Consider the following 26,047-nt stretch of genomic DNA (forward strand, 5'->3'; position numbering starts at 1 on the left):
GGGACTAAGGTAATCACACAGTCCTCCAAATGTTGAGGAGGGAGACAAAAGACTTGGTGTCAGAGAGACTTTGAAAATGCTGCCTTGCTGGCTCTGAAGGTGGAGGAAGAGCCAGGAGCCCAGGAATGCAGGCGGCCAGCAAGAGAGATTGGAATTGGAAAGGAAACAGATTTTCCTTTGAGTCTCTAGAAGGAACTCAACCCTGCAGACATCTTGCTATTAGCCCATGAGACTCCTTCCAAGCTTCTGACTCCAGAACTGAAAGAGCATGTACGTGTTTGTTTTAAGCAACTAGTGTGGGGATATTTTACAGTGCCAGGAGGAATCTCATATGGACATGGTCAATAACATTATTTGAGGCAACGGAGTTTAAACCTCTCAATTCATTCATCAGCTTCCCTTGGATAAGGGAAATTTATATTACAAACCCACAGTAGTTAGAAGGGAAATTTTAAATCGATGTGGTTATATTCTGCCCCATCAAGTGATACAGTGAATTCCTTGTGTCATAAATGTGCCTGTGGTCTGACTCTGAGGCCTTCGAGGCAGTGACATAGGAAAGGAACTCATGATCAAAATTGAGGTCACTCATTGCAATTTACATCTTTATCTGTATTTCTGAATCCTTTTATTTCACATATATTTATTTTTTTCTCATAATAATATTTTATTATATTATGTTATTCACCATACAGTACATTTAAAAGTTCATTCTTCTCAGTGCTATCCTCTCCAGCTTTCTCATGATTCCTTTCAACATAAAAGATGAGCTCATGAATGCGTCTGTGTGTACACACGTGAGTGAGCTTATTTGAAACAAAAATGTATCCAAACACACACATACACAAGGCACAATCGTTACCCTCAAATGTTTTCTTTGAGGTGAACAAGAAAGTCCACAAATTTTATTCAGTTCCAACAATGTCCATATGAACTTATGTTTAGAATCCCAAATTACCCTGAGAAATAGAGAAAATGATGCTCAGAATCCTTAAGTTCAATAATTACTTAACAAAGCCATTAACACTTAGGTATAGTGTTAAATCATACACAAATAGGAAACTTGCAACATTTACTCTTCATTTTTTTGTACCTCCTTTAATTTATCAATGACTACACTTCACATATGCAGGTTATTGTGTATAATTATACTCTAATGATTTAATTCAGTGGAATAAATCTAATGGTGCGTGGCTACAGGTAGGATCTAGAGCACAGGCAGCCAACTCTCATGTAAGAGGGGTGGGAGACAGCACTTCTAATGGGGAAGAAAGCTGAGTGTTAATACGGATGTATGAACAATGGAATTAAATTTAAGTAACTCATGTGAGAAACCAATTTTTTCTATGAATAGATTAGCCTACGCATGGAAATGTAATAATAAGAGCCCATAAATTGCCTGAGACAAAAGAGCTCTACAGCCACACACAGCATCGTGCATGGATGGGCCTTGGAAACACCATGTAGATTCACACCTGACTCCAAATCCAGGAGAAGCCAGGCAGAGATCAGAAATGCTTCCCAGCATACAAGTCCATATGATTATGAAAGTATTATGATATGTCATTGGGCAAGGACAGCCTGTTACACAGCAAGAGCTGACTGACACAACAATCCAAGTGAACAGACATGAGGCAATTAGAACATGTGCTGTTTTTATTTGTGGCACAGGATCTGACACTAAGCAGTCATGATGATTCTGTTATTCGAGTTTGTTTCCGATGACTTTATGAACAAGTGACTACATGTGGGCTTCTTCTGGGTAACTGGGAGAATTTGAAGGAAATGCACATTTGTGCAGAAGAACTGGTGACCCTGAACTCAGGACCTGCAGGATATCCAGCTCTCTTGTGAAGTGTCCTCTTATCATGCAGGTGGAAGAGCTTTCAAAGCAGGAAGGAGATTTGAAATGGATGATGCTGATATTGTTAATTCACCATCCCTCAGTATTTGTGACAAATATTAGGAAAGGGGGGTTATTTCGTGTAACAGTTAAAGAGTCATATTAGCAGGTAGCATTGGAAATTTTCAAGTAGAAACAGGAAGATAACTCGGTAATAAAACAGAAGACATTAAGCAATCCTTCACTTCAATGAATCTTCTACCCTCAATAAATAGATGCACAACATGAAAAACAAATATTTCAGATAGCAATAAAATGGGTGGCTTGAAATGTTGAAACCTCATAGTTCTCAAATATATAATTTTTTAATTCCAGTATAATTACAGCATAATATCAGTTTCAGGTGTACAATATAGTGATTCAGCAATTCTATACATTACTCAGTGCTTATCACAATAAGTGTACTCTTAATCCCCATTATCTAATTCACCCATCCCCCCATCTACCTGCCCTCTGGCAACCACCAGTTTGTTCTCCATATTGAAGAATCTTTTTGTCTCTTTTTCTCTCTATTTGTTTTGTTTCTTCAATTCCACACATGACTGAAATCATACAGTATTTCTTGTTCTCTGACTGACTGATTTCTCTTAGCACCACACCCTCTACATCCATCCATGTTGAAAATGGGTCAGCAAAATAAAAATATTTTCCACAGAAAAGGAAACAATCAACAAAACAAAAAGACAACCTATTTAATGGGAGAAGATATTTGCAAATGATATATCCAAGAAGGGGTTAATATCCAAAATACATAAAGAACTTATACAAGTCAACAGCAGAAAAAAATTAATAATAATTCCTTTAAAAATGGCCAGAAGAAATGAGCAGACATTTATTCAAAGAAGACATACAGATGGTCAAATGGCACATGAAAATATGCTCAACATCACTCATCATTGGGGAAATACAAATCAAAATCGCCATGAGATATCACCTCATACCTGTCAGAATGGCTAAAATCAACAACACAGGAAACAATAGATGTTGCAAGGATGTGGAGGAGGGGAACCCTCTTACATTGTTGGTGGGAATGCAAACTGCTGCAGCCACTTGGAAAACAGTGTGGAGGTTCGTAAAAATTAAAAATAGACCCACTCTATGATCCAGGGATCCCACTACTGGGTATTTACTCAAAGAAAATATATCCTCATATTTGTGGTCTTTCTGACACTAAGAACATATGAGGTCAATCTATTTATTCAAATTTGTCTTTCCATATAGACTTCACTGGAACATATATGTTTGCTAATCAGTGTTTGCAAGTGGTGACAATAGGCATTCTGAACACCTAGGTGAATAATAGAATAAAACAAGGAGACTAGCTTTAAAGCACAGCAGCATGCTTGCAGAGAAAGTGCCTGACATGAAGCTTTTGAATTTTGAAGCATCCATTTCAAGGACAACCATGCTGAATAAACATACTGTCAGGTGTGTGACACTATTATCAGATAAGCACTCAGGCTGCCCCAGTCATGAAGCACCTCTTCAGAAAGCCCTGGGTAACCTGGATACTGACACATGAGAGATCCTCCATTGCATTTCTGTACCAGAATTTCACTCTTATGTTTTAAACTGGTCAATAAAGAGATAACCTGGGAACCCCTAGCCACTCTGCCCATAGACCCCCTAATTCTGGCTTTTCTCTCTCTTGCTATGAATCTCTGCCCCCCCCCCCCAGATCTTTCTGCCTCTGCCCTCCAGGAGCTGTAATAGACCTGGTTTTGTTGGAGTTCTCTGATGGGTGTTGCTGAGGCCTGTCTTGCAGTCACAGTAAGTACCCAAGGGCTGGTGCAGCCACAGCAGAGGCTCTGGTCAGGGAAGCATCTGTGGGAATGTCCACAAGCACAAGGGTGCAGGGGGTGCCCGGGCTTTCCTAGCCTGAGCATCCTTGTCAGGAGCCTGAGACTTAAACAAAACAATGCTAGAGACCACATTCTCAGGAAGAGGAGTGAAGATAGAGATGTAAAAAGATTGACAGATTCAAAGGAAAACTGTGATTTTGTATTCTCCTCTACAATAAAGTCATGTGAAGAACGTAGTGGCCAATGTAGTGTCTTCCATATGAAGAATACAACTCATTATTATTCTTTTGGGAAACCTAGAGAAAATTTAGGTGATATGATATGTCATTTGAAATGAAATTTGTTTGAAGAAATCCAACTAGCCCCTTGATAGATACAGAAATTTCAAGGCATTTGTGATCCAAGGTTGAAGAAACCATTGGAATGTATGAAAAAATCAGACAAAGCAGAGGATTAATAAAGTGATCACTTAAATGTGTGGAAAAGTTGAATTCAAACTAATGGAAATTCCAGGAAACAAAGGTGCAGATTCTAGAAGGTGCAGATTCTACTTCCCCTCTCTGATCAAAGAATAGCAGGTCCTCGTTCTGGGACTGTGAGTCCTACAATCATGGGCACTTCTTCAGCCCCAGGACAATGGCCATTATGTCACTGGAACCCCAACAATTCTTTTCAGAGCCCTCTTTATGTCTCTGTTCCTCAGGCTGTAGATGAAGGGGTTCAGCATGGGCGTGACCACCGTGTACATCACCGAGGCCACAGCACTTGCGTTGGAGCTCTGGGGAGCAGCAGAGCTAAAGTACACTCCTAGGATCGTACAATAAAATAAGGAGACAACAGAGAGGTGAGATGCACAGGTGGAAAATGCTTTATACTTGCCTTGAGCTGATGAGATATGAAGTATGGAGGAAACTATCTTAGAATAAGAGTAAATAATCCCAGCGAGGGGACCACCAGCCAGCAGCACAGTTGCAAAATACATCATCATGTCATTAAGTAAGGTGTTGGAACAGGCAAGTTGGACTACTTGATTGATTTCACAGAAAAAGTGGGAGATTTGCTCCTCTCTGCAGAAGGACAACCACAAAACCATTAAACCTTGTAATAAGGAATTCAGGGCACTGATCACCCAAGACACCAGAACCAGCAGTCTACAGTAGGTGGGTTTCATGATGACCGTGTAGTGCAGGGGGTGACAGATGGCCACAAAGCGGTCATAGGCCATCACAGTCAGGAGAAAGTCATCCAATCCAGTGAAGAATAGGAAAAAGTATATCTGAGTGATGCAACCTTCGTAGGTTATGACTTTGCTCTGAGTCTGGATGTTCCACAGCATCTTGGGGATGGTGGTGGAGGTGAAACAGATGTCTGCAAAGGACAGGTTGTTGAGGAAGAAGTACATGGGGGTGTAGAGGTGGGAGTCAGAGCTGACGGCCAGGATGATGAGCAGGTTTCCACACACAGTGATCAGGTACATGGAGAGGAAAAGCCCAAAAATGAAGGGCTGCAGTTCTGGATCCTCTGATAAGCCAAGAAGAAGAAATCCTGAAATTTGTGTATCATTTCCTGGTTCCATGTGATGGAGGTGACTACCATGGAATAAAAAATAACATGACTGATTTTCTCACTAATGAACATTACAAATATCATTGAAATTCTACAATTTTTATTTTACATTCAAATGTGAACATCCATAGTTTTTGTATGGAATCTGTCCCTTTTCAGGACCCCCATGCCAGCTCTGAATAGGAATGTGCATCCCATACATGGCCTTTTCCCGAAGTACTCATGTATTCTATACTTTCAATAAGAAATTCCGTCATACATTTGAGAAATAAACTTCAGTACTGACTAACCTCCAGGCAAAGAGTAAAGGTGTCCGGAAACAAAAGTCTGCACCATTCAGTGATGGAGAAGATAAGCAGATAAAATATCAGATAAAATATCAGACGGTGACAGGTGCAATGATGAAAAAAGTCAGTAAAAAAGAAATACTGCATGGAGGTGTTATTTTTTACTGGTTGTTCAGATAATAGCACACATTTAAACAGAGGCCTCAAGGAGGACACAGCGGGACCTAGGGGAGGCAAGATGGTGGAAGAGTAGGGGACCTCATTTCGTCTGGTCCCTTGAATTTAGCTAGATAACTATCAAATCATTCTGAACACCTGTGAATTCAACCTGAGATGTAAGAAAAGAATTGCTGGAATTCTACAAGCAGAACGGTGAACACTTTTTTGCAAGGCAGGAGGTGTGGAGTAGTGAATCTTGGGGATACTCGGAAGATAACCATCAGGGGGAGGGAGCCTCTGTAAGTTGGCTACCTGAGAGTGACATAGCCCCAGCACACAAAATCAGAACCTTTAAAAGTCTGCTCCAGTGAGACACATCCCTGCCTGAAAGGTGGTCAGGTCGCAAAGTGGGGCAGAATCCTAGGCGGGACAGTGTGGTCCCAGGATCCCCTGGGACACAGAAAAAATGGGAGTGCCTGAGCCGACAGAATTCCCAAGCACTGGAGTGGGAAACTGGTGAGGGTCAGCGAGCCTGGGAGGGGACTTTCATCTCAATTCACCATAAACCATGAACCAGGGGTTCAACCAGTGACCCCTCTCTATGTGGTGGCCCTGCAAAGAGCAGAATCGCAGCGACCCTCCACCTTCCCCCAGGAGTGTCAGCAAGGGTGTGCTCACACCCAGGCAGCGGCTCTCCATGTGGGGGCCCTGCAAAGGGCACAAATGGGGGAACCCACCACTGTCCCAAGGGAAGATCTGCGCAGGTGCACACAGCAGGAGCCTGCAGTTTTGCACACACAAAAGTGAAGACTGCTTATCCCTGAGGGTTTACTGAAGAGAGGAGGCAACAATCCTTGAGCACTGAGGCTGGAGGCCATTTTTATATTCATCCTCTAAAGAAGCGCAGAAAGCCTTCAGGGAACAAAAGCGCATAGAGCAACCAGAAGCAGCTTACAATGAGCTGGGCTCCCAGGCCAGGGGTGCTGCAACCCCACCCAGGCAAAGACACCTGAGAATCACCACCACTTGCTCCTCCCCCAGACGACCAGCTGAAACAACGGCCAAACACCAAGTTACAGGACACAGAGGATTGCAAAACTCCAGGGTTAGGTGAAAAATAATATAGAAATCAAGGATTTTTTCCCTAGATTGTTTATCTTTCACTTTAAACTTTTCCTTTTCTTTTTTTTTTCTTTTTTTCCTTGTCAACTAATTTCTTATTTTATAAATTCTTTCTTTTTAAGTTTTTTTTAACTTTCCTTTTCTACATTTACATTTTATATATTCTTCAATTTTTGCTACCTTTCGTGGTTTTCAATTTTATTTTTGTGTGTAGATTTGTTTTCCTTTCTTTACATTCTTGGATTTAGTGTCTTCTAACAAATAGACCAAATACACTCAGGACTGAGTGGATCACCCTGTTTTGTGCACCTGTGAAATTATATTCTCTCTTCCCACCCTCTGTTTTTTTTCTTTCTTTCTTCCTTTCTTTCTTTCTTTCTTTCTTTCTTTCTTTCTTTCTTTCTTTCTTTCTTTCTTTCTTTTTCTTTTGTTTGTTTGTTTGTTTGTTCCTAACCTCTTCATATTTGTCTGGTGTGTATTTTGCTTTGGTTGTGGTTGATATTTTTTATTTTCTTCTCTTGTTCATCCTTTCTTCTCTGGGAAAAATGACTGGAAGGAGGAATACACAACAAAAGAAAGAACCAGAAGTAATACTCTCTGCCACAGATCTAATCAATATAGATATAAGTAAAATGTCAGGGTCGGGCCTGGTTAGTACTTGGATGGGAGATATAAGTAAAATGTCAGAGCTAGATTCAGGATAGTAATTATAAAGTTACTAGCTGGGTTTGAAAAAAAAAACATAAAAAACACTAGAGAATCTCTTAGTGCAGAAATGAAATCTAATCAGGCCAAAATTAAAAATGCTCTGAGATGTAGTCAAAACTGGACTCTCTAAAAGCTAGGGTACATGAGGCAGAAGAGAGAATGACATGGAAAACAAGATGATAGAAAGGAAGGAACCTGAGGAAATGAGAGAAAAACAACTAATAGACCATGAGGGGAGGCTTCAAGAAATCAGTGATACCATAAAGCAGAACAGTATTAGAATTATTGGGGTCTCCGAGGAAGAAGAAAGCGAGAGAAGAGCAGAAGGTATATTTGAGCAAATCCTAGCTGAAAACTTCCCTAATCTAGAGATGGAAATGCGCATTCAAGTCCAGGAGGTAGAGAGAACCCCTCCCCCCCCCCAAAAAAATCAACATCCCGACATATGATAGTGAAGATTGGAAATTTCAGAGATAAAGAGAAAATCCTGAAAGCAGCTCGAGACAAGAGGTTATTAACCTACAGAGATAGAAATATAAGGCTGGCAGCCGACTTAACCACAGAGAGACCTGGAAGGCCAATAAGGTCTGGCATGATGTATTCAGGGTACTAAATGAGAAAAACATGCAGCCAAGAATACTTTATCCAGCAAGGCTGTCATTCAGAATGGAAGGAGAGATAAAAAGCTTCCAGGACAGACAGAATCTGAAAGAATATATGACCACTAAATGAACCCTGCGAGAAATATTAAGAGGGATCCTGTTAGTGAAGAGAGAGCCCCAAAGTAACATAGACTAGAAAGAATCAGAGATAATCTACAGAAACAGGGACTTTCCAGGTAACACAACGGCACTAAGTTCATATCTATCACTAATTACCCTGAATGTAAATGGGCTAAATGGTCCAATCAAAAGACACAGGGTATCAGATTGGATAAAAAAGCAAAATCCATCCATATGCTGTCTACAAGAGACTCATTTTAGACCCAAAGTCACCTCCAGATTGAAAATGAGGGAGTGAAAACAATTATCATGGTAATGGACATCAAAAGAAAACTGGAGTAGCAATCCTTCTATCAGACAAAATAGATTTTAAACCAGAGACTGTATTAAGGAATGAAGAGGGTCATTATATCATACTTATAGGGTCTACCTAACAAGATCTAACCATTATAAATACTTATGCTTCTAACTTGGGAGCAGCAAATTATATAAACCAATTAATAACCAAATTAAAGAAACACATTGCTAATAATACAAGAATAGTAGGGGACTCAATACCCCACTCACAGCAATGGACAGATCATCTAAGCAGAAGATTAATAAGGAAATAAAGTCTTTGAATAACGCACTGGATCAGATGGACTTCACAGATACATATAGAGCATTCCTTCCAAAAGCAACAGAATACACGTTCTTCTCGAGTGCACATGGTATATTCTCCAGAATAGATCACATATTGGGTCACAAATCAGGTCTCAATCATTACCAAAAGACTGGGATTATTCCCTGCATATTTACAGAGGACAATGATTTGAAACTGGAGCTCAATCACAGGAGAGAATGCGGAAGGAACTCAAACACTTGGAGGTTAAAGAGCATCCTACTAAAAAATGAATTGGTCAACCAGGAAATTAAAGAAGAATTTTAAAAATTCATGGAAACAAATGAAAATGAAAACAACTGTTCAAAACCTTTGGGATACAGCAAAGACGGTCCTATGAAGGAAGTACAATGTAATACAAGGCTTTCTCAAAAAATTAAAAAACTCTCAAATACACAAGTGAAACTTACACCTAAAGGAGATGGAAAAAGAACAGTAAATAAAGCCATTATACCAAGCAGGAGAAGAGAAATAGTAAGGATTAGAGCAGAAATCAATGAACTAGAAATTTTTAAAAAATGAACAGATCAATAAAACTGTACAAGCTGGTTTTTTTGAAGAAATTAATAAGATAGATAAACCTCTAGCCAGACCTATCAAAAAGAAGAGAAAGGACTCAAATTAATAAAATCATGAATGAAAAAGGAGAGATCACAACCAACATCAAAGAATTACAAATAATTATAAGAAGTTATCATGTTCTCATAATGCCAACAAATCAGGCAATCTGTAAGAAATGGATGCATTCCTGGAAACTTATAAACTATCTAAACTGAAACAGGAAGAAACAGAAAACCTCAATAGACTGATTACCAATAGGATATTGAAGGAGTAATCAAAAATCTAATGACAAACATGAGTCCAGAGCCAGATGGCTTCCCAAGGGAATTCTACTAAACATTTAAAGAAGAATTAATACCTATTCTTCTAAAGCTGTTTCAAAAAATGGAAAGGGAAGGAAAACTCTCAAACTCACTCAATGAGACCAATATTAACTTAATCCCCAAACCAGACAAAAGCCTCATCAAAAAGGAGATTTACAGACCAATATCCCTGATGAACATGGATGCCAAAATTCTCGCCAAGACACTAGCCAGTAGGATCCAATGGTACATTAGAAGGATTATTCACCATGACAAACTGGGCTTTATTCCTGGGCTGTAAGGGTGGCTCAACATTTCCAAATCAATCAACGTGATACATCACATTAATAAAAGAAAGGACAGAAAGCATGATCCTCTCAATTGATTAAGAAAAAGCATTTGAGGGGCGCCTGGGTGGCTCAGTCATTAAGCGTCTGCCTTCGGTTCAGGATGTGATCCCAGCATTCTGGGATCGAACCCCACATCAGGCTCCTCTGCTGGGAGCCTGCTTCTTCCTCTCCCACTCCCCCTGCTTGTCTCTCTCTCACTGGCTGTCTCTCTCACTGGCTGTCTCTGTGTCAAATAAATAAATAAAATCTTAAAAAAAAGGAAAAGCATTTGAAAAAACATAGCATCCATTCTTGATTTAAAACTACTCACACTGTAGGGATGGAGGGAACATACCTCAATATCATAAAAGCCATCAATGAAATGCCCACAGCAAATAACATTCTCAAAGGGGAAAAGCTGAGAACTTTTCCCTTAAGGTCAGGAACATGACAGGGATGCCCACTCTCACCGCTGTTGTTCAACATAGTACTAGAAGTCCTAGCCTCAGCAATCAGACAACAAAAAATAAAAGGCATTCAAATTGGCAAAGAAGTCAAACTCTCACTATTCGAAAATGACACGATACTTTTTGTGGAAAACACAAAAGACTACACCCCAAAATTACTAGTACTCATACTGCAATTCAGCAACATGGCAGGATACAAAATCAATGCACAGAAATAAGTTGCATTTCTAGACACTAACAATGAGACAGAAGAAAGAAAAATTAAGGAATGGATTCCAATTACAATTGCACCATAAACCATAAAATACCTAGAAATAAAACTAATCCAAGAGGTAAAATATCTGTACTCTAAAAACCACAAAACATTTGTGAAAGAAATTGAGGAAGACACAAGGAAATGGAAAAACATTCCAAGCTCATGGATTGGAAGAATGAACATTGTGAAAGTGTCTATGCTACCCAGAGCATTCTACACATTCAATGCAATTCCATTAATACAGGTTTCTAAATCAAAATGGAATGGGCAAAAACTGAAAAAAAAAGGAAAATATAATTTACAATTATTATTGATTGTAAGAATATGCAGAAAGTAGTATCTAAAATTATAGTGTCATCCTACATAAACAAAAATGGAGTCAAACATGCTTGTGAAAAAGATATGCATTGAATGCAAAAGATTAGGTTGCTCAGGATGGCAGAAGATGAGTGCTAGTTTAGAAAATAGATCTAATCACCAAAGGTAAAAGGTAGCAGTAAGGAAGAAGTGAAGTTAGACGGCAATGCATACAAAAGGCAGTTCATTACTACAGTGCACATAAAAAGCATTGGGGGTGGGACAAAAAAGGACTGACTGATAGATTTGACCACTCAAAATTTATAAACTCTCACACTACCCAACAACTACATCTGTACATACATACAAGAATTAAACTGCAAATAGCAAACTTGGCTTCAACATTTGTAATTCTTTGGTTGAAAGAGTGCAATCAAAAAGAAGAAAGAAACTGATTCAGTAAGAACAAAACACAAACAAAAACAAGAGTAAGAACACTCAAACCCCAGTATATAGAGCAAAGAACTTGCACAGACTATTGGCCATAGAGAAAGTAAATGGCTAATAAATGCCAAAATATATTCCACCTCCGGGTAATGAAATAAGTGCAAAATAAAGCCCTTTACAATATGACTGTTTGTGTTTTAAATAAACTTTTTAAGTGAATACCTAATGTGAGAGAGGATTCTGTGAGATGTATGTCTCAAGAACAGCAGTTGCAAGGTCGTGGCTTCCTCCATTGATCTAGATCTTCTAATGAATACAAATTTGGTGCAATATACCCCATCCTAAATATTTTTTTATTTTTATTATTTTAAAGATTTTTTTATTTATTTGAGAGAGAGAGTGCAAGCAGGGGGAGGGGTAGAGGAATAGGTAGACAGAGAATCTCAAGGAGACTCCCCACTGAGTATGGACCCAGTTCAGGACTTGATCCCTGGAACCTGAGCCTTCAGTTTCCATTCTCTCTGAACTTTCCCTGAAATGCTTGCTGATCTTTAGACTCACCGGGATGGGGTCTGTGAGAGGAAGGTCTCTATGTGGAGGTCTGAATTCCTCCCTGGATAGTTAATGATAGAGACTGAAGCTCTGTCCCCAGACAGGACAGCAGGAAGGAGTGAAGCATGGGTCCCCCAGCAGAGGTAGGAATCAAAACACAAAAACCATGTCTCCACCAGCTCAAGGTTGAACATGCCCAGATGCAGCAGATGAGATATTTACAGCTCCTCTGTTTGCTGTATCTGTTCCCTAACCTTGCTCATTAGACACTTTTCCCATTATTACTCCAACCCTTGAGCACATCTCCCATGGGAACTTCTCTGGGCAGAATGGAATTTATTCCTCTAGATTCTTACTCCCAAGAGACCAGCTTAGAATTCAGGTGCATCCAAACTTTATTACTCCTCCATAAACTTGCCTGGCTTACATAGCTTTAACATTAAAACTTTCTACAAGCCTAAGTGAAAGTTTTTTTTTTTTTTCCAAATCTAAGACTGAGGAACCTGTCTTGACTATGTCCCTTGGATCTCCAAAACATTGACTTGTTATGGGAGCACAACTTCTGATAGCTCCAGAAAATTGCTCTTCCTTCTCCAATAAGCAAATTGTGCTCCTTTGCTATAAAACCAGGAGTACAACAATCCTTTAATCCATAAATCTTTTCACAAATCAATTAGGAGTTTAGTATTTTGGGCTCGTGGGGGTTTTGTTTTGTTTTGTTTTGTTTTATTACAGGTTAAAAGTTGATATATTCCTTCTCCATCATCAGATTGGAAGTATTTTTTTTTCTCTAACTTCTTATTTAAGTTCCAGGGAGTTGAGAGAGGGAGGCAAGGTGGCAGAGGAGTAGGGGACCCCATTTTAACTGATCCCCTGAATTTAGCTGGATATCTATCAAACAATTTTGAACACCCACAAAATCAGTCTGAGATGGAAGAATATATACCTGGATCACTAGAAGCAGAAAAGCGACTGCTTTTTGCAAGGTAGGCTGAGCAGAGGCATGACTCTGTGGGGAGACATCAGAAGATAAAAAGAAGAGTGAGAGAGCCTCCGTAAGCTGATTCCTGGAAAGTGATATAACACCGGAGCTCATATTCGGAAGTCAGACACCGCTCTAGTGAGACATACCTCTCTGAAAGGGGCTCTGGAAATGAAAACGCAGAATTCTAGGTAGAGCATTGATGTCTCGGCCTAAGAGTAACCACAGAGCAAAAGGGGCTTCCTGAACCGGTAGAGGGCCTGAGAAGTGGAGTGAGGAAGCAGGTTATGATCAGCAAGCCCAAGAGGGGCTCTCGGTGCAGATCGACAGAAGCCACAAGCGGGCCAGTTGATAACCTCTTTTCTTGAGTAGCCTGAAAAACATCTGATAACTGAACCTGCGACCAGGCGAAAACCGAGAGGTAGCACCTGGAAAGGGCGTTAGAGCAGCTCCCAGACATGATCCAGGGGACTCAGGGGCACACACAAGCCCATGGCTGCTCATAGTTTTACAATCACAAAGGGCAGTAATACTCCCAGGCCTTTGGGACTACCTCTGAGAGAGCTGCTGTGGGCACACAGCACAGGAGGCTGTGGATTTCTGGGGTGCATACAGAAATGGAGACTGTTTGTCCTGGAGGGTTTATTAAAGAGGGTAGACAGACTCTTCTGCTCTGGGCCAGAGTTTTGGCTGCAGCTATTTTTACTCTTTTACTCTGATCATCTGAAAAGGAGTGGAAAGCCCCCAGGAAACAAAAGCCAAAAAGAAGATGGGTTTTCACTGAGCCCATCCCCCTGACAGAGCATGGGATAACTCTGCACAGGCAGGGTTAACTGAGAAACAGTGTAGCAGGCCACTTCCCAGAAGACAGGGTGGAAGAACAGGTGGACGACAAGCCCATAGATCCCACAAGACTGTAATATCCGAATGCCAGGGGAAAATAGTATATTGAGCTCAGGGTGTAGCCTCACGACTTGCTTATTTTTCAGATAAAATTCTCCTTTTCTTTTTTTTTTCCTCGTATGCTTCTTGTTTTTTTTTTTTTCTTTTTACCCTCATTTCAACTAGTTGTTTATTATATCAACTTATATTTCATATTCACTTTTTAACTGTATTCTTTCACATCTATACTTCGTACAGATACATGCTTTATTTTAGCCCATTTTTCACTCTATTTAATTTTAACTTTCTATATATACAAATTTTACTTTCATTGTAATTTTGGGATGTAGTGCCCTCTAACATAGACCCAAATACACCCAGGAACAACTGAAACACCCTGCTTTATTGACACCAAGAGATTATATCCCCCATCAGATCCCCACATTTTTTTAATTTTTTTTTTAATTTTTGAATTTTATTCTTGTGTTTCATTTTGACTTGGTTTTTTTCGGTGGTGGCTTCTGACCACTCCAGATTTTGTTAGGGGCAATTTCCTTGGGTTGTGATATATTTTGGACTCTGTTCATTGACTCAAACATCCCTGAACAGAATGACTAAGAGGAGGAACTCTCAATAAAGAAAAGAAACAGAGACAATATCATCTGCCACAGAACCAATGGATATGGATATAAACAAAATGCCAGAGTCAGAATTCAGGATAGCAATCATGAAATCAATAGCCAGGCTTGAAGGATGTATTCGTGACAATGTAGAATCTGTAAGAGCAGAAAAAAGATCTAATCAGGCTGAAATTAAAAATGCTGTGAATGAGATGCAGTCTAAACTGGATACTCTAACAGCCAGGGTAAATGAGGCAGAAGAGGGAATTGGTGATCTAGAGGATAAGCTGCTGGAAAGGAAGGAAGTTGAGGAAAACAGAGCCTACTGTAGCACATGAAAAAAGGATTGCAGGGGTTAGTGATGCCATGAAACATTCCAATGTCAGAATTATTGGGATCGCCGAGGGGGTGGAGAGAGAGAGAGAGCACTAGAAGGTATGAACAACTCATAGTTGAGAACTTCCATACTCTTGGGAAGGAAACAAGCATTTGAATCCAAGATGCAGAGAGGACCCCTCCCAAAATCAGTAAAAATAGATCAACACCCCAACATATAATACAGAAGCTTGCAAATTTTACAGCCAAGGAAACTATCATGAGAATATGCAGGGAGAGAAGGTTCCTTATATATGGCTGGAGGAACAGCAGAATAACATAAGACCTGGCCACACACACCTGGCAAGCCAGAAAGGGCTGACAAGACATATTCAGGGTACTAAATGAGAAGAACATGCAGCCAAGAATGCTTTATCCAAGAAGGCTGTCATTCAGAATGGAAGGAGACATAAAGAGCTTTCAGGACTGGCAGAAACTAAAAGAATATGTAATGACCAATGCAAGCCTGCAAGAAATATTAAGGGAGATTCCATAAGAAAAAAGACCCCAAGAGTCGCATAGACCAGAAATAAACAGACAATCTACAGAAATAGGGACTTTGCAGGCAATACAAAGTCACTAAATTCATATCTCTCAATAGTTACTCTGCATGTAAATAGGCTGAATGCTCCCATGAGAAGATACAGGGTATCAGATTGGATTTAAAAAAAAAAACAGGACCCATCTATATACTGTCTACAAGAGACTCATTTAGAATGTAAAGACACCTCCAGGTTGAAAGTGAGTGGATGGAGAAACATGTACCATGCTAACGGACCTCAAAAGAAAGCTGGGGTATTAATCCTCATATCAGACAAATTAGATTTTAAACCAAAGACCGTAGTCAGAAATGTAGAGGGACACTATATCTTAGAAACTTACTTAAAGTTTCTATCAAACAAGATCTAACAACTGTAAATATCTATACCCCCAACATGGGAGCCACCAATTATATAAACCAATTAATAACAAAAGTAAAGAAACATATTAATAATAATACATTAATAGTAGGAGACTCAGCACTCCACTCACAGCAATGGACAGATCATCTAAGCAGAAGATCAACAAAGAAACAAGAGCTTTAATGACACATTGGACTGGATGGACTTCATAGATATATGCAGAACATTCCACCCTAAAACAACAGAATAAGCATTCTTTTCGACTGCACACAGAACTTTCTCCAGAATACACCACATACTGGGTCACAAATTGGTTCTCAGCTGATACCAAAAGATTGAGATTATCCCCTACATATTTTCAGAACACAATGCTGTGAAACTGGAACTCAATCACAAGAAGAAATATGGAAGGATATCAAACACTTGGAAGTTAAAGAGCATCTTGCAAAAGAATGATTGGGTCAACCAGGAAATTAAAGAACTTAAACAATTCATCGAAACCAATGAGAATGAAGACACATCAGTGCAAAACCTATGGGACACTGCAAAGGAAGTCCTAAGGGGAAAATATATAGCCATCCAAGCCTCCTCTAATAAGTTAGAAAAATCACAAATGCACAAGCAAACCTTACCCCTAAAGTACTTGCAGAAAGAACAGCAAATAAAACCTAAACCAAGCAGGAGAAAAGAAATAATAAAGATTAGAGCAGAGATCAATGAAATAGAAACCAGAAGAACAGTAGAACAAATCAACAGAACTGGAAGCTGGTTCTTTGAAAGAAATAATAAGATCAATAAACCTCTGGCTGGACTTATCCAAAAGAAAAGGGAAAGGACCAAATCAATAAAATCATGAATGAAACGGGGGAGATCACAACTAACACCAAGGAAATAGAAACAATTATTAGAAATTGTTACCAGCAACTCTATGCCAACAAATTAAGCAATCTGAAGAAACTGGTGCATTCCCGGAAACTTAAAAACTACCAAAACTGAAACAGGAAGAAATAGACACTCTGAACAGACCAATAACCAGTAAGGTATTGAAGTACTAATCAAAACCTCCTAAAAAAAACAAGGATCCAGGGCCAGATGGCTTTGCAGGGCAATTCTACCAAACATTTAAAGAAGAATTAATACCTATTCTACTGAAGCTGTTTCAAAAAATAGAAATAGAAGGAAGACTCCCAAACTCGTTCTATGAGGCCAGCATTACCCTGATACGAAAACCAGACAAGGACCCCATCAAAAAGAAGAATTACAGACCAAATCTCTAATGAACATGGATTCTAAAATACTCAACAGCATCCTAACCAATAGGATCCAACAGTACATTAAAAGGATTATTCACCACAAACAGGTGGAGTTTATCCCTAGGATGCAAGGGTGGTTCAACATTCACAAATCAATCAACATGATAGAGCACAATAATAGAAGAAGAAACAAGAACCAGATAATCCTCTCAACTGATGCAAGAAAGCATTTGACAAAATGCAGCATCCTTTCCTGATTAAAACTCTTCAGAGTGTAGGGAGAGAGGGAACATACCTCAATATCATAAAAGCCACCTATGAAAAGCCCACAGTAAATATCATTTTCAGTGGGGAAAAAATGAGAACCTTTCCCTTAAGGGATGCCCATTCTCACCACTATTGTTCAAAATAGTATTAGAATTCCCAGCCTCAGCAATCAGAAAACAAGAAGAAATAAAAGGCATTCAAATTGGCAAGGAAGAAATCAACCACTCCCTCTTTGCCAATGATATGATACTTTATGTGGAAAACCCAAAGGACTTCACCCCCAAACTGCTAGAGCTCATAGAGGAATTCAGCAACGTAGAAGGATACAAAATCAATTCACAGAAATCAATTGCTTTTCTATACACTAACGATGTAACTGGAGAAAGGAAAATTACAGAACCCATTCCATTTACTATACCATCAAAAACCATAAGATACCTAGGAATAAATCTAACCAAAGAGGCAAAGGATCTGTGCTCTAAAAACTACAGAACATTTATGAAAGAAATTGAGGAAGACACAAAAAGATGGAAAAACATTCCATGCCCATAGATTGGAAGAATAAACATTGTGAAAATGTCTATGGTACCCAGAGCAATCTACACATTCAATACCATCCCTATTAAAATACCATTGGCGTTTTCCACAGAGCTGGAACAAACAATCCTAAAATTTGTATAGAACCAGAAAAGACCCTGAATAGTCAAGGAAATGTTGATAAAGAAAACCAAAGTTGGGAGCATCCCAATGCCTGACTTCAAGCTGTATTACAAAACTGTAAGCATCAAGACAGCACGGTACTGGCACAAAAACAGACACACAGATCAATGGAATAGAATAGAGAACCTGAAATAGACCCTCAACTTTATGGTCAACTAATCTTCGACAAAGCAAGAAAGAATATCCAATTGATAAAAGGTAGTCTCTTCAACACATGGTGCTGGGAAAATTGGACAGCCACATGCAGAAGAATGAAACTGGACCATTCTCTTACACCATACACAAAGATAAACCCAAAATTGGTGAGAGACCTCAGTGTGAGACAGGAATCCATCAAAATCCTATAGGAGAACACAGGCATTAATCTCATCGACCTCAGCTGTGGCAACTCTTATTAGACTTGTAGCTGGAGGCAAGGGAAACAAAAGCAAAAGTGAATTATTGGTATTTCGTCAGGATAAAGAGCTTCTACACAGAAAAGGATACAATCAGCAAAACTAAATAGCAACCTACAGAATGGGAGAAGAGATTTGCACATGGCATATCAGATGAAAGGCTAGTATCCAAAATCTATAAAGAACTTATGAAACTCAAGATGTCAAAAATAGTAAATCCAGTTGGAAATGGACAGAAGACACGGACAGACATTTCTCCAAAGAACACATACAAATGGCCAACAGATACATGAACATATCTCAACATCACTCATTATCAGAGAAATACAAATCGAAACCAAAATGAGATACCCTCTCACACCTGTCAGAATGGCTAAAAGTAATAGCTCATGAAACAACAGGTGTTGGTGAGGATGTGGAGAAAGGGGAACCCTCTAGCACCAATGGTGGGAATGCAGGCTGGTGCAGCCACTCTGGAAAACAATATGGAGGTTCCTCAAGAGTTCAAAATAGAACTATTCCAGTACCTTTAAGGTGATAATTTTTTTATAGCAAAGAAGGATTAAGGTAGCAGATTTAAAAGGGTTGCTAATCAGCTGCCCTTATGGTAAAAAGATTAGCTATGCTTGTCCAGGTGGGACAAAGGTAATGGCAACGGTCCTCCATATGTTGATGAGGGAGACAAAAGAGTTGGTGTTCGAGAGACTTTGAAAATGCTACCCTGCTGGCTCTGAAGGTGGAGGAAGAGCCATGAACCAAGAAATGCAGGCAGCTAATAATTGAGACTAGAATTTGGAAAACAACTTTGTAATATAGCTTGAAGTCTGGAATTTGTGATGCCACTAGCTTTGGTTTTCCTTACAATATTCCTTGGTTATTTGGGGTCTTTTCTGGGACCACAGAAATTTTAGGATTGTTTGTTCCAGCTCTGTGAAAAAAGATTGGTATTTTGATAGGGATTTCATTGAATGTATAGATTGCTCTAGGTAGCATAGACTATTTTAACAATATTTGTTCTTCCAATCCTTGAGCATGGAATGTTTTTCCATTTCTTTGTGTCTTCCTCAATATCTTTCATGACTGTTCTATAGTTTTCTGAGTCAGATCCTTTGACTCTTTGGTTAGGTTTATTCCTAGGTACCTGACGGTATTTGGTGCAATTAAGAATGGGATGGACTCCTGAATTTCTCTTACTTCTGTCTCATTGCTAGTGTATAGAAATGCAACTGATTCCTGTGAATTGATTTTATATCCTGAGACTTTGCTGAATTCCTCTATCAGTTCTAGGAATTTTGGGGTGGAGTCTTTTGTTTTCCACATAAAGTATCATGTCTTTTGCAAAGAGTCAGAGTTTGACTTCTTCTTCACCAATTTGTATGCCTTTTATTACTTTTGTTTTAATGTATACTCAGTTAGCCAACATAAGTACATCATTATTAGTTTCAGATGTAGTGTTCAATAATTCATCAGTTGCATATAACACCCAGTGCTCATCACATCACATGTCCTCTTTAATGCCCATCACCCAGTTGCCCCATCACCCCCACCTTTCCTTTCACAACCCTCAATTTGTTTCCCAGAGTCAAGAGTCTCTCATGGTTTGTCTCTCTCTCTGATTTCTTCCCATTCAGTTTTCCCACCCTTCCCCTATGATCCTCTGAACTATTTCTGAAACTTATGATAACTGTCTTTCATTGATTGACTTATTTCACTTAGCATAATACCCTCGGGTTCCATCCTTATCAGTGTAAATTCTAAGTATTCAACCTTTCATTTTTTAATTTAAATTCAATTAAGGAAGGTTTAGTACATCATTAGTTTTTTATATAATATTCAATGATTCATTAGTTGAATATAACCCTCAATGCTCATCATATCATGTGCCCTCTTTAATTTCCATCACCCAGTTACCCCAGTACCCCCACACTCCTCCCTTTCGACATCCCTCAGTTTGTTTCCCAGAGTCAAGAGTCTCATATAGTTTGTCTCCCTCTCTGATATCTTCCCATTCAGTTTTCCCTCCCCACCCCTATTGTCCTCTGCACTATTCCTTATGTTCCACATATAAGTGAAATCATATGATAATTCTGTTTCTCTAATTGACTTATTTCACTTAGCATAACCCCTCCGTTCCATCCATGTTCCATCCATGTTCCATCCTTTCTCTTGGCTGAGCAATATTCCATTAATATATGAACCACATCTTCTTTATCCAATTATCTGTTGAAGGACATCTCAGCTCCTTCCACAGTTTGGCTATTGTGGACACTGCTAATATGAACATTGGGGTGCAGGTGCCACCTTCTTTTCACTATTCTGTATATTTGGGGTAAATACCCAGTACTGCATGTGCCAGGTCATAAGGTACCTCTATTTTTAACTTCTTGAGGAACCTCCAAACCATTTTCCAGAGTGGCTGTACCTGCTTGCATTCCCACCCACTGTATAAGAGGGTTCCCCTTTCCCCACATCCTCACCAACACTTATTGTTTCCTGTCTTGTAAATTTTAGCCATTCTGACTGGTGTGACATGGCATCTCATTGTGGTTTTGATGTGTATTTCCCTGATGGCAAATGATTTGGAGCATTTTTTCATGTGTCTGTTAGCCATTTGTATGTCTTCTTTGGAGAAGTGTTTGTTCATGTCTTTTGCCCATTTCTTGACTGGATTTTTTGGTTTTGGGGTGTTGAGTTTGATAAGTTCTTTTGGGTCTCCTACATAGAATATCATATTGTCTGTGAAGAGTGATATTTTGACTTATTCTTTGCTGATCTGAATGCATTTTATTTATTTTTGTTGTCTGATTGCTGAGGGTAGGACTTCTAGTACTATGTTGAACAACAGTGATGACAGTGGACATCCCTGTCATGTTCCTGACCTTAGGGAAGAAGATCTCAGTTTTTCCCCATTGAGGATGATATTGGCTGTGGGTCTATCCTATATGGTTTTTTGATGTTGAGGTATGTTCCTTCTATTCCTACTGTCTAGTGGGTTTTACAGAGAAAGGATGATATATTTTGTCAAATGCTTTTTCTGCAACAGTTGAGGGGATCATAAGGTTCTTATCTTTCTTTTATTAATGTGGTGTATCACTTTGATTAATTTGTGAATTTTCAAACACCCTTGCAACCTAGGAATAAATCCCACTTTGTCATGGTGAATAATTGTTGTAATGTACTGATGTATCTGAATTCCTAGTATCTTGTTGAGAATTTTATCATCCATGTTCACCAGGGATATTGGTATGTAATTCTCCTTTTAAATGTGGTCTTTATCTGATTTTGGTATCAAGGTGACACTGGCCTCATAAAATGAGTTTGGAAGTTTTCCTTCCATTTCTGTTTTTTGGAACAGTTTCAAAAGAATAGGTATTAATTCTTCTTTAAATGTTTTGTAGATCAATGTTCATAGCAGAAATGTCCACAATAGCCAAACTGTGTAAAGAGCCGAGATGCCCTTCAACAGATGAATGGATAAAGAAGATGTGGTCCATATATGCAATGGAATATTACTCACCCATCAGAAAGGATGAATACCCACCATTTGCATCAATATGAATGGAACTGGAGCAGATTATGCTAAGTGAAATAGGTCAAGCAGAGAAACACAATTATCATATGGTTTCACTTACTTGTGGAACATAAGGAATAGCATGGAGGACATTAGGAGAAAAAAGGGAAAAATGAAGGCGGGGGAGGGGTATCAGAGAAGGAGATGAACCATAAGAGACTATGGACTCCCGGCAAACAAACTGAGGGTTTTAGAGGTGAGGTAGGTGGGGGGATGAGTGAGCCCAGTGATGGAAATTAAGGAGGGCACGTATAGCATGGAGCACTGGGTGTTATGTGCAAACAATGAACCATGGAACACTACATCAAAAACTAATGATGTACTGTATGGTGACTAACATAACATAATTTTTAAAAATAAAAATAAATGTTTGGTAGAATTGCCTGGACTATCCAACCCTGAACTCTTATTTTTTGGAAGATTTTTGATTACAGATTCAATTTCTTTGCTTGTTATGGGTCTACCCTATGACTCAGCAATTACACAATTAGGGACTTATCTAAAGGATACAAACATAGGGATTTGAAGGGGCACATAATCCCAATGTTTATAACAGCAATGTCCACAATAGCTAAAACATAGAAAGAAACAAAACATCCATCAACCAATAAATCAATAAAGAAGATGTGGTACATATACACAATGGAACATTACTCAGCCATCAAAAGAATGAGATCTTATCAATTAGACGATCTGAATGGAACTAGAATGTTTATGCTAAGTGAAATAAATTGGCCAGAAAAAGACAAAAAGCATATGTGAAATTTAAAAAACAAAACTGATGAAAATAGGGGAAGGGAGGGAAAAATAAAATAAGATAAAAACAGAGAGGGAGACAAACTACAGGGAACAAACTGAGGGTTGTTGGAGGGGAAGTGGGTGGGGAGATTGGATAACAGGGTGGTGGGCATTAAGGAGGCCACGTGATGTAATGAGCACTGTGTGTTATATGCAACTAATGAACCATTGAACACTATATCAAAAACTAAAGTACTGTATGTTGGCTAAATGAACATTAAAAAATTGTATTCAATGACAGTATTTTGTGCAGAAGCCTTAAAACTCCCTACACCTACCTTTAACATGGGATCACAGCTTAGCTAACCCGAGAGTGCTCCACACACCAGGACCTGCACGTCAACATCACCTGAGAGTTTGCTACAAATGCAGAATCTCTGGGCCACCGAGGCCCTGTGATCAGACTCTGCTTTTGTAGTGGGACCTGTGTGGATTCACAGGCACATTGAAGTTGGAGAGATGCTGGTCTAAATGGATTTCTCATGTTTTATGGTTGACATTTGTGGCAGGATGATAATATGTTGGGGGTGGTTTCCTTTGGATTGTAGGTGTTCAGCAGCATCCCTTCAGACATCACCAGACATCCCCAGGAGCAAATTATTTTCCGGTTGAAACCAATGCCACAGAGCTTGAGAACCAGAAGCATCCTGACAGAATGACACTCAAGGCCACCACATACTCGGATATTCAGTGTGGGCAGATCACTAACAGCACCAAGCACCATGTCTACAATGTATATTAGAGTTCATAAATGTACTTCACTTACTCAGGGATAAGATGTTTATAATATTAAATCAAACAATCCCTATGAGATGGAAGCTCACAGCATAGTACATAACATGATCTAAACACGTATGTTATAATTACAACCATTTTATAACAAAGGACTAAGTGACAGCTCTTAACTTGTATAAAGTAAGAAATTCCTAATTGTAACTGCAAACATTTCTTGAAGCCAGTGTGTGTAGTGGCCAAGGTTTATTATCAAAAGAACCTGCTTCTCTGCCTTATTGAAAAGAAGAATAGACCCTGTCTAGAGATAGCATACCAGGGTCCCCACCACATGTCAATGTCTTGATATAAAGAGACCTAATCCAGGCGGGTTACTAGGTCTTAGACTTAAAGAAAATTATAACTTGGTGCTGAGATAAGATGCTAGCAGATTCACACATAAGGAAGAAGGCAAGTTCAGGTAAAGGGAGTACACGGAATTTTTAAAATTACCAAAAACTAGATTCACTTGACCTCTAACCCTGTCTTTTGGGAACTGAGATTCATTAGGAAAATAGCCTTTCTGTCCAGAGGACTTTTCCACTTGGGAATCATGTGTGTAGAGGCTGGAGCCACAAGGGGGAAATGTGCTAATGAGCAGACACAGGGAGCTGTAAGTACCACCTCGTCTCCAGTCCATCAGTCTGTGCAACCTTGGTTGGGAAGGACCATGCTTCTTGTCTGTTTGTTCCGAGTCCTAATTCTGGCTGGAGGCCAATGCTTCACTTTCTGCTGCCGTGGATGAGGACAGAGCTTGAGTCCCTATCATCTGCCATCCAGGGAGGAATTCAGACTTCCACAAGGACACCTTCCTGTCAGACACCCCAGCCAGGTGAGTCCAACACCCCAGTGAACCATGGATGACAGGGTCATAGAGAATGGAAACCAGTAACTTTGACCCATCACCACTTAAGAGCCAATTCAACTTAGCCCAGAGGGAGTGATCACTGTGTTCGTTGGTTTGCTTTATTAAATAATTAATGTATTATTAGTGCTAATATCAATTTCACAGAGTGACTGCTACCCACACTTTTGAAGGTTTTTCATATTCCTTATCATTAAATTGCTATTATAGCAATGATGGAGAAAGAATGTTGAGATTGTTAAACTCAATGTGTGGGTCTAATCTGGTGTAATTTTGTCCCCCGGGGGTCATTGATCACTGTCTGGAGCCAGCTTTGCCACTGGAGAGGGGTGCACGGAGGACAGGAATGTCTAAACTTCCTACAGTGCATGGGACACACCCCAGGGCAGGCTCTGGCCAGAATGTCCACAGCGAAGAGACAGAGAAGCCCTGGGGTGAAGAACATTAGTATTTGGAACACAGCTGCCTTCAGCTTCTGCCTTCACCCTTGTAACACTTCCTGCAGCAAATTCACAGTAACCCCTTGGCTACTGGTTTAAACATTCAAACCACAAAGAATGTACAACTCTGTAGGTTTGTTCCCCAGGCTGCCGGTGTTACAGATGTTTCTTGTTTTCTCAGACGATCCCTCAGTTATATTTGATGACCATTCTCGTTGGTTTTTATTATTATATGCCCATACGTTATTCTCTTTCTCCCTCTTTCTTTTATTTTTAAAACGGTATCAGCATTTCAAATGATTTTTTCAGATCCTTATGTCTCAATTGATTTTGGAACATATTTTGACCATAAATTTGACATTTTATTTAAATATGTCTACCTACTTACTTCTGAGTTTCTTGTTATATTTAAGTGGTGTTGTCCAAATGCAATTTTTGTGTGTAGTTTTCTTGATGTTCTAATATATGCTATGGTTAGACTAATACTGAGGTCATAATCTTCTGGGTTTTAGTAAGATCTGAGACAAAGGACCAATTTCATATTCTTCCAAACAGATATCCTTTTATGCCAGCATTTATTTAGCATTTCAACCTTCTCCAGTGAAACCGAAATAACAATCTTGCCATGTGGTAAATGTCCTTATACAATGAAACCTAATTCCTGACACATTTAACAAATAAAACAGAGGATGTGTCATGGGCTGGAATATTCTAGGAACATCACATGTTATGTTCTTTCATATCTAGGCTTTTCCCAATTTAATTAATAATCCATATCGACATCATTAATGATTGTTATTTTATACCCCATTTCAATTCATTTTGGTTTATCATATAAATTCGCCTAAGACAGTTGTTTGAAACTACTCATTTCACATTGTAACCTAATTTTGTGATCCCTTCATTCTTTTCATTCTATAACTTTTCATATTCTTAGGTCTTTTTATTTAAAGCACATATATTTACATAACTTGGTGAGAAAAAAAAGTGAACCAAGAAGGTGAAGTAATGCACTTTTGAACCATGTATCATAACAGTGAGAACAGAGCACAATGAAATAAATGT

General features: G+C 39.2%; 1 protein-coding gene across 1 annotated transcript; it reads right to left on the bottom strand.

Moving 5' to 3' along the window:
• Window positions 1-4,348: 4,348 nt before the first annotated feature.
• Window positions 4,349-5,281, bottom strand: LOC123796654 (olfactory receptor 7A17-like). The gene has a single exon (XM_045804178.2). The coding sequence runs from the start codon at window positions 5,279-5,281 to the stop codon at window positions 4,349-4,351; it is 933 nt and encodes a 310-aa protein (XP_045660134.2).
• Window positions 5,282-26,047: the final 20,766 nt, after the last annotated feature.

Source organism: Ursus americanus, chromosome 14 (assembly GCF_024610735.1).
Source record: "Ursus americanus isolate L20-20 chromosome 14, mUrsAme1.1.p, whole genome shotgun sequence".
Classification (NCBI taxonomy): domain Eukaryota; kingdom Metazoa; phylum Chordata; class Mammalia; order Carnivora; family Ursidae; genus Ursus; species Ursus americanus.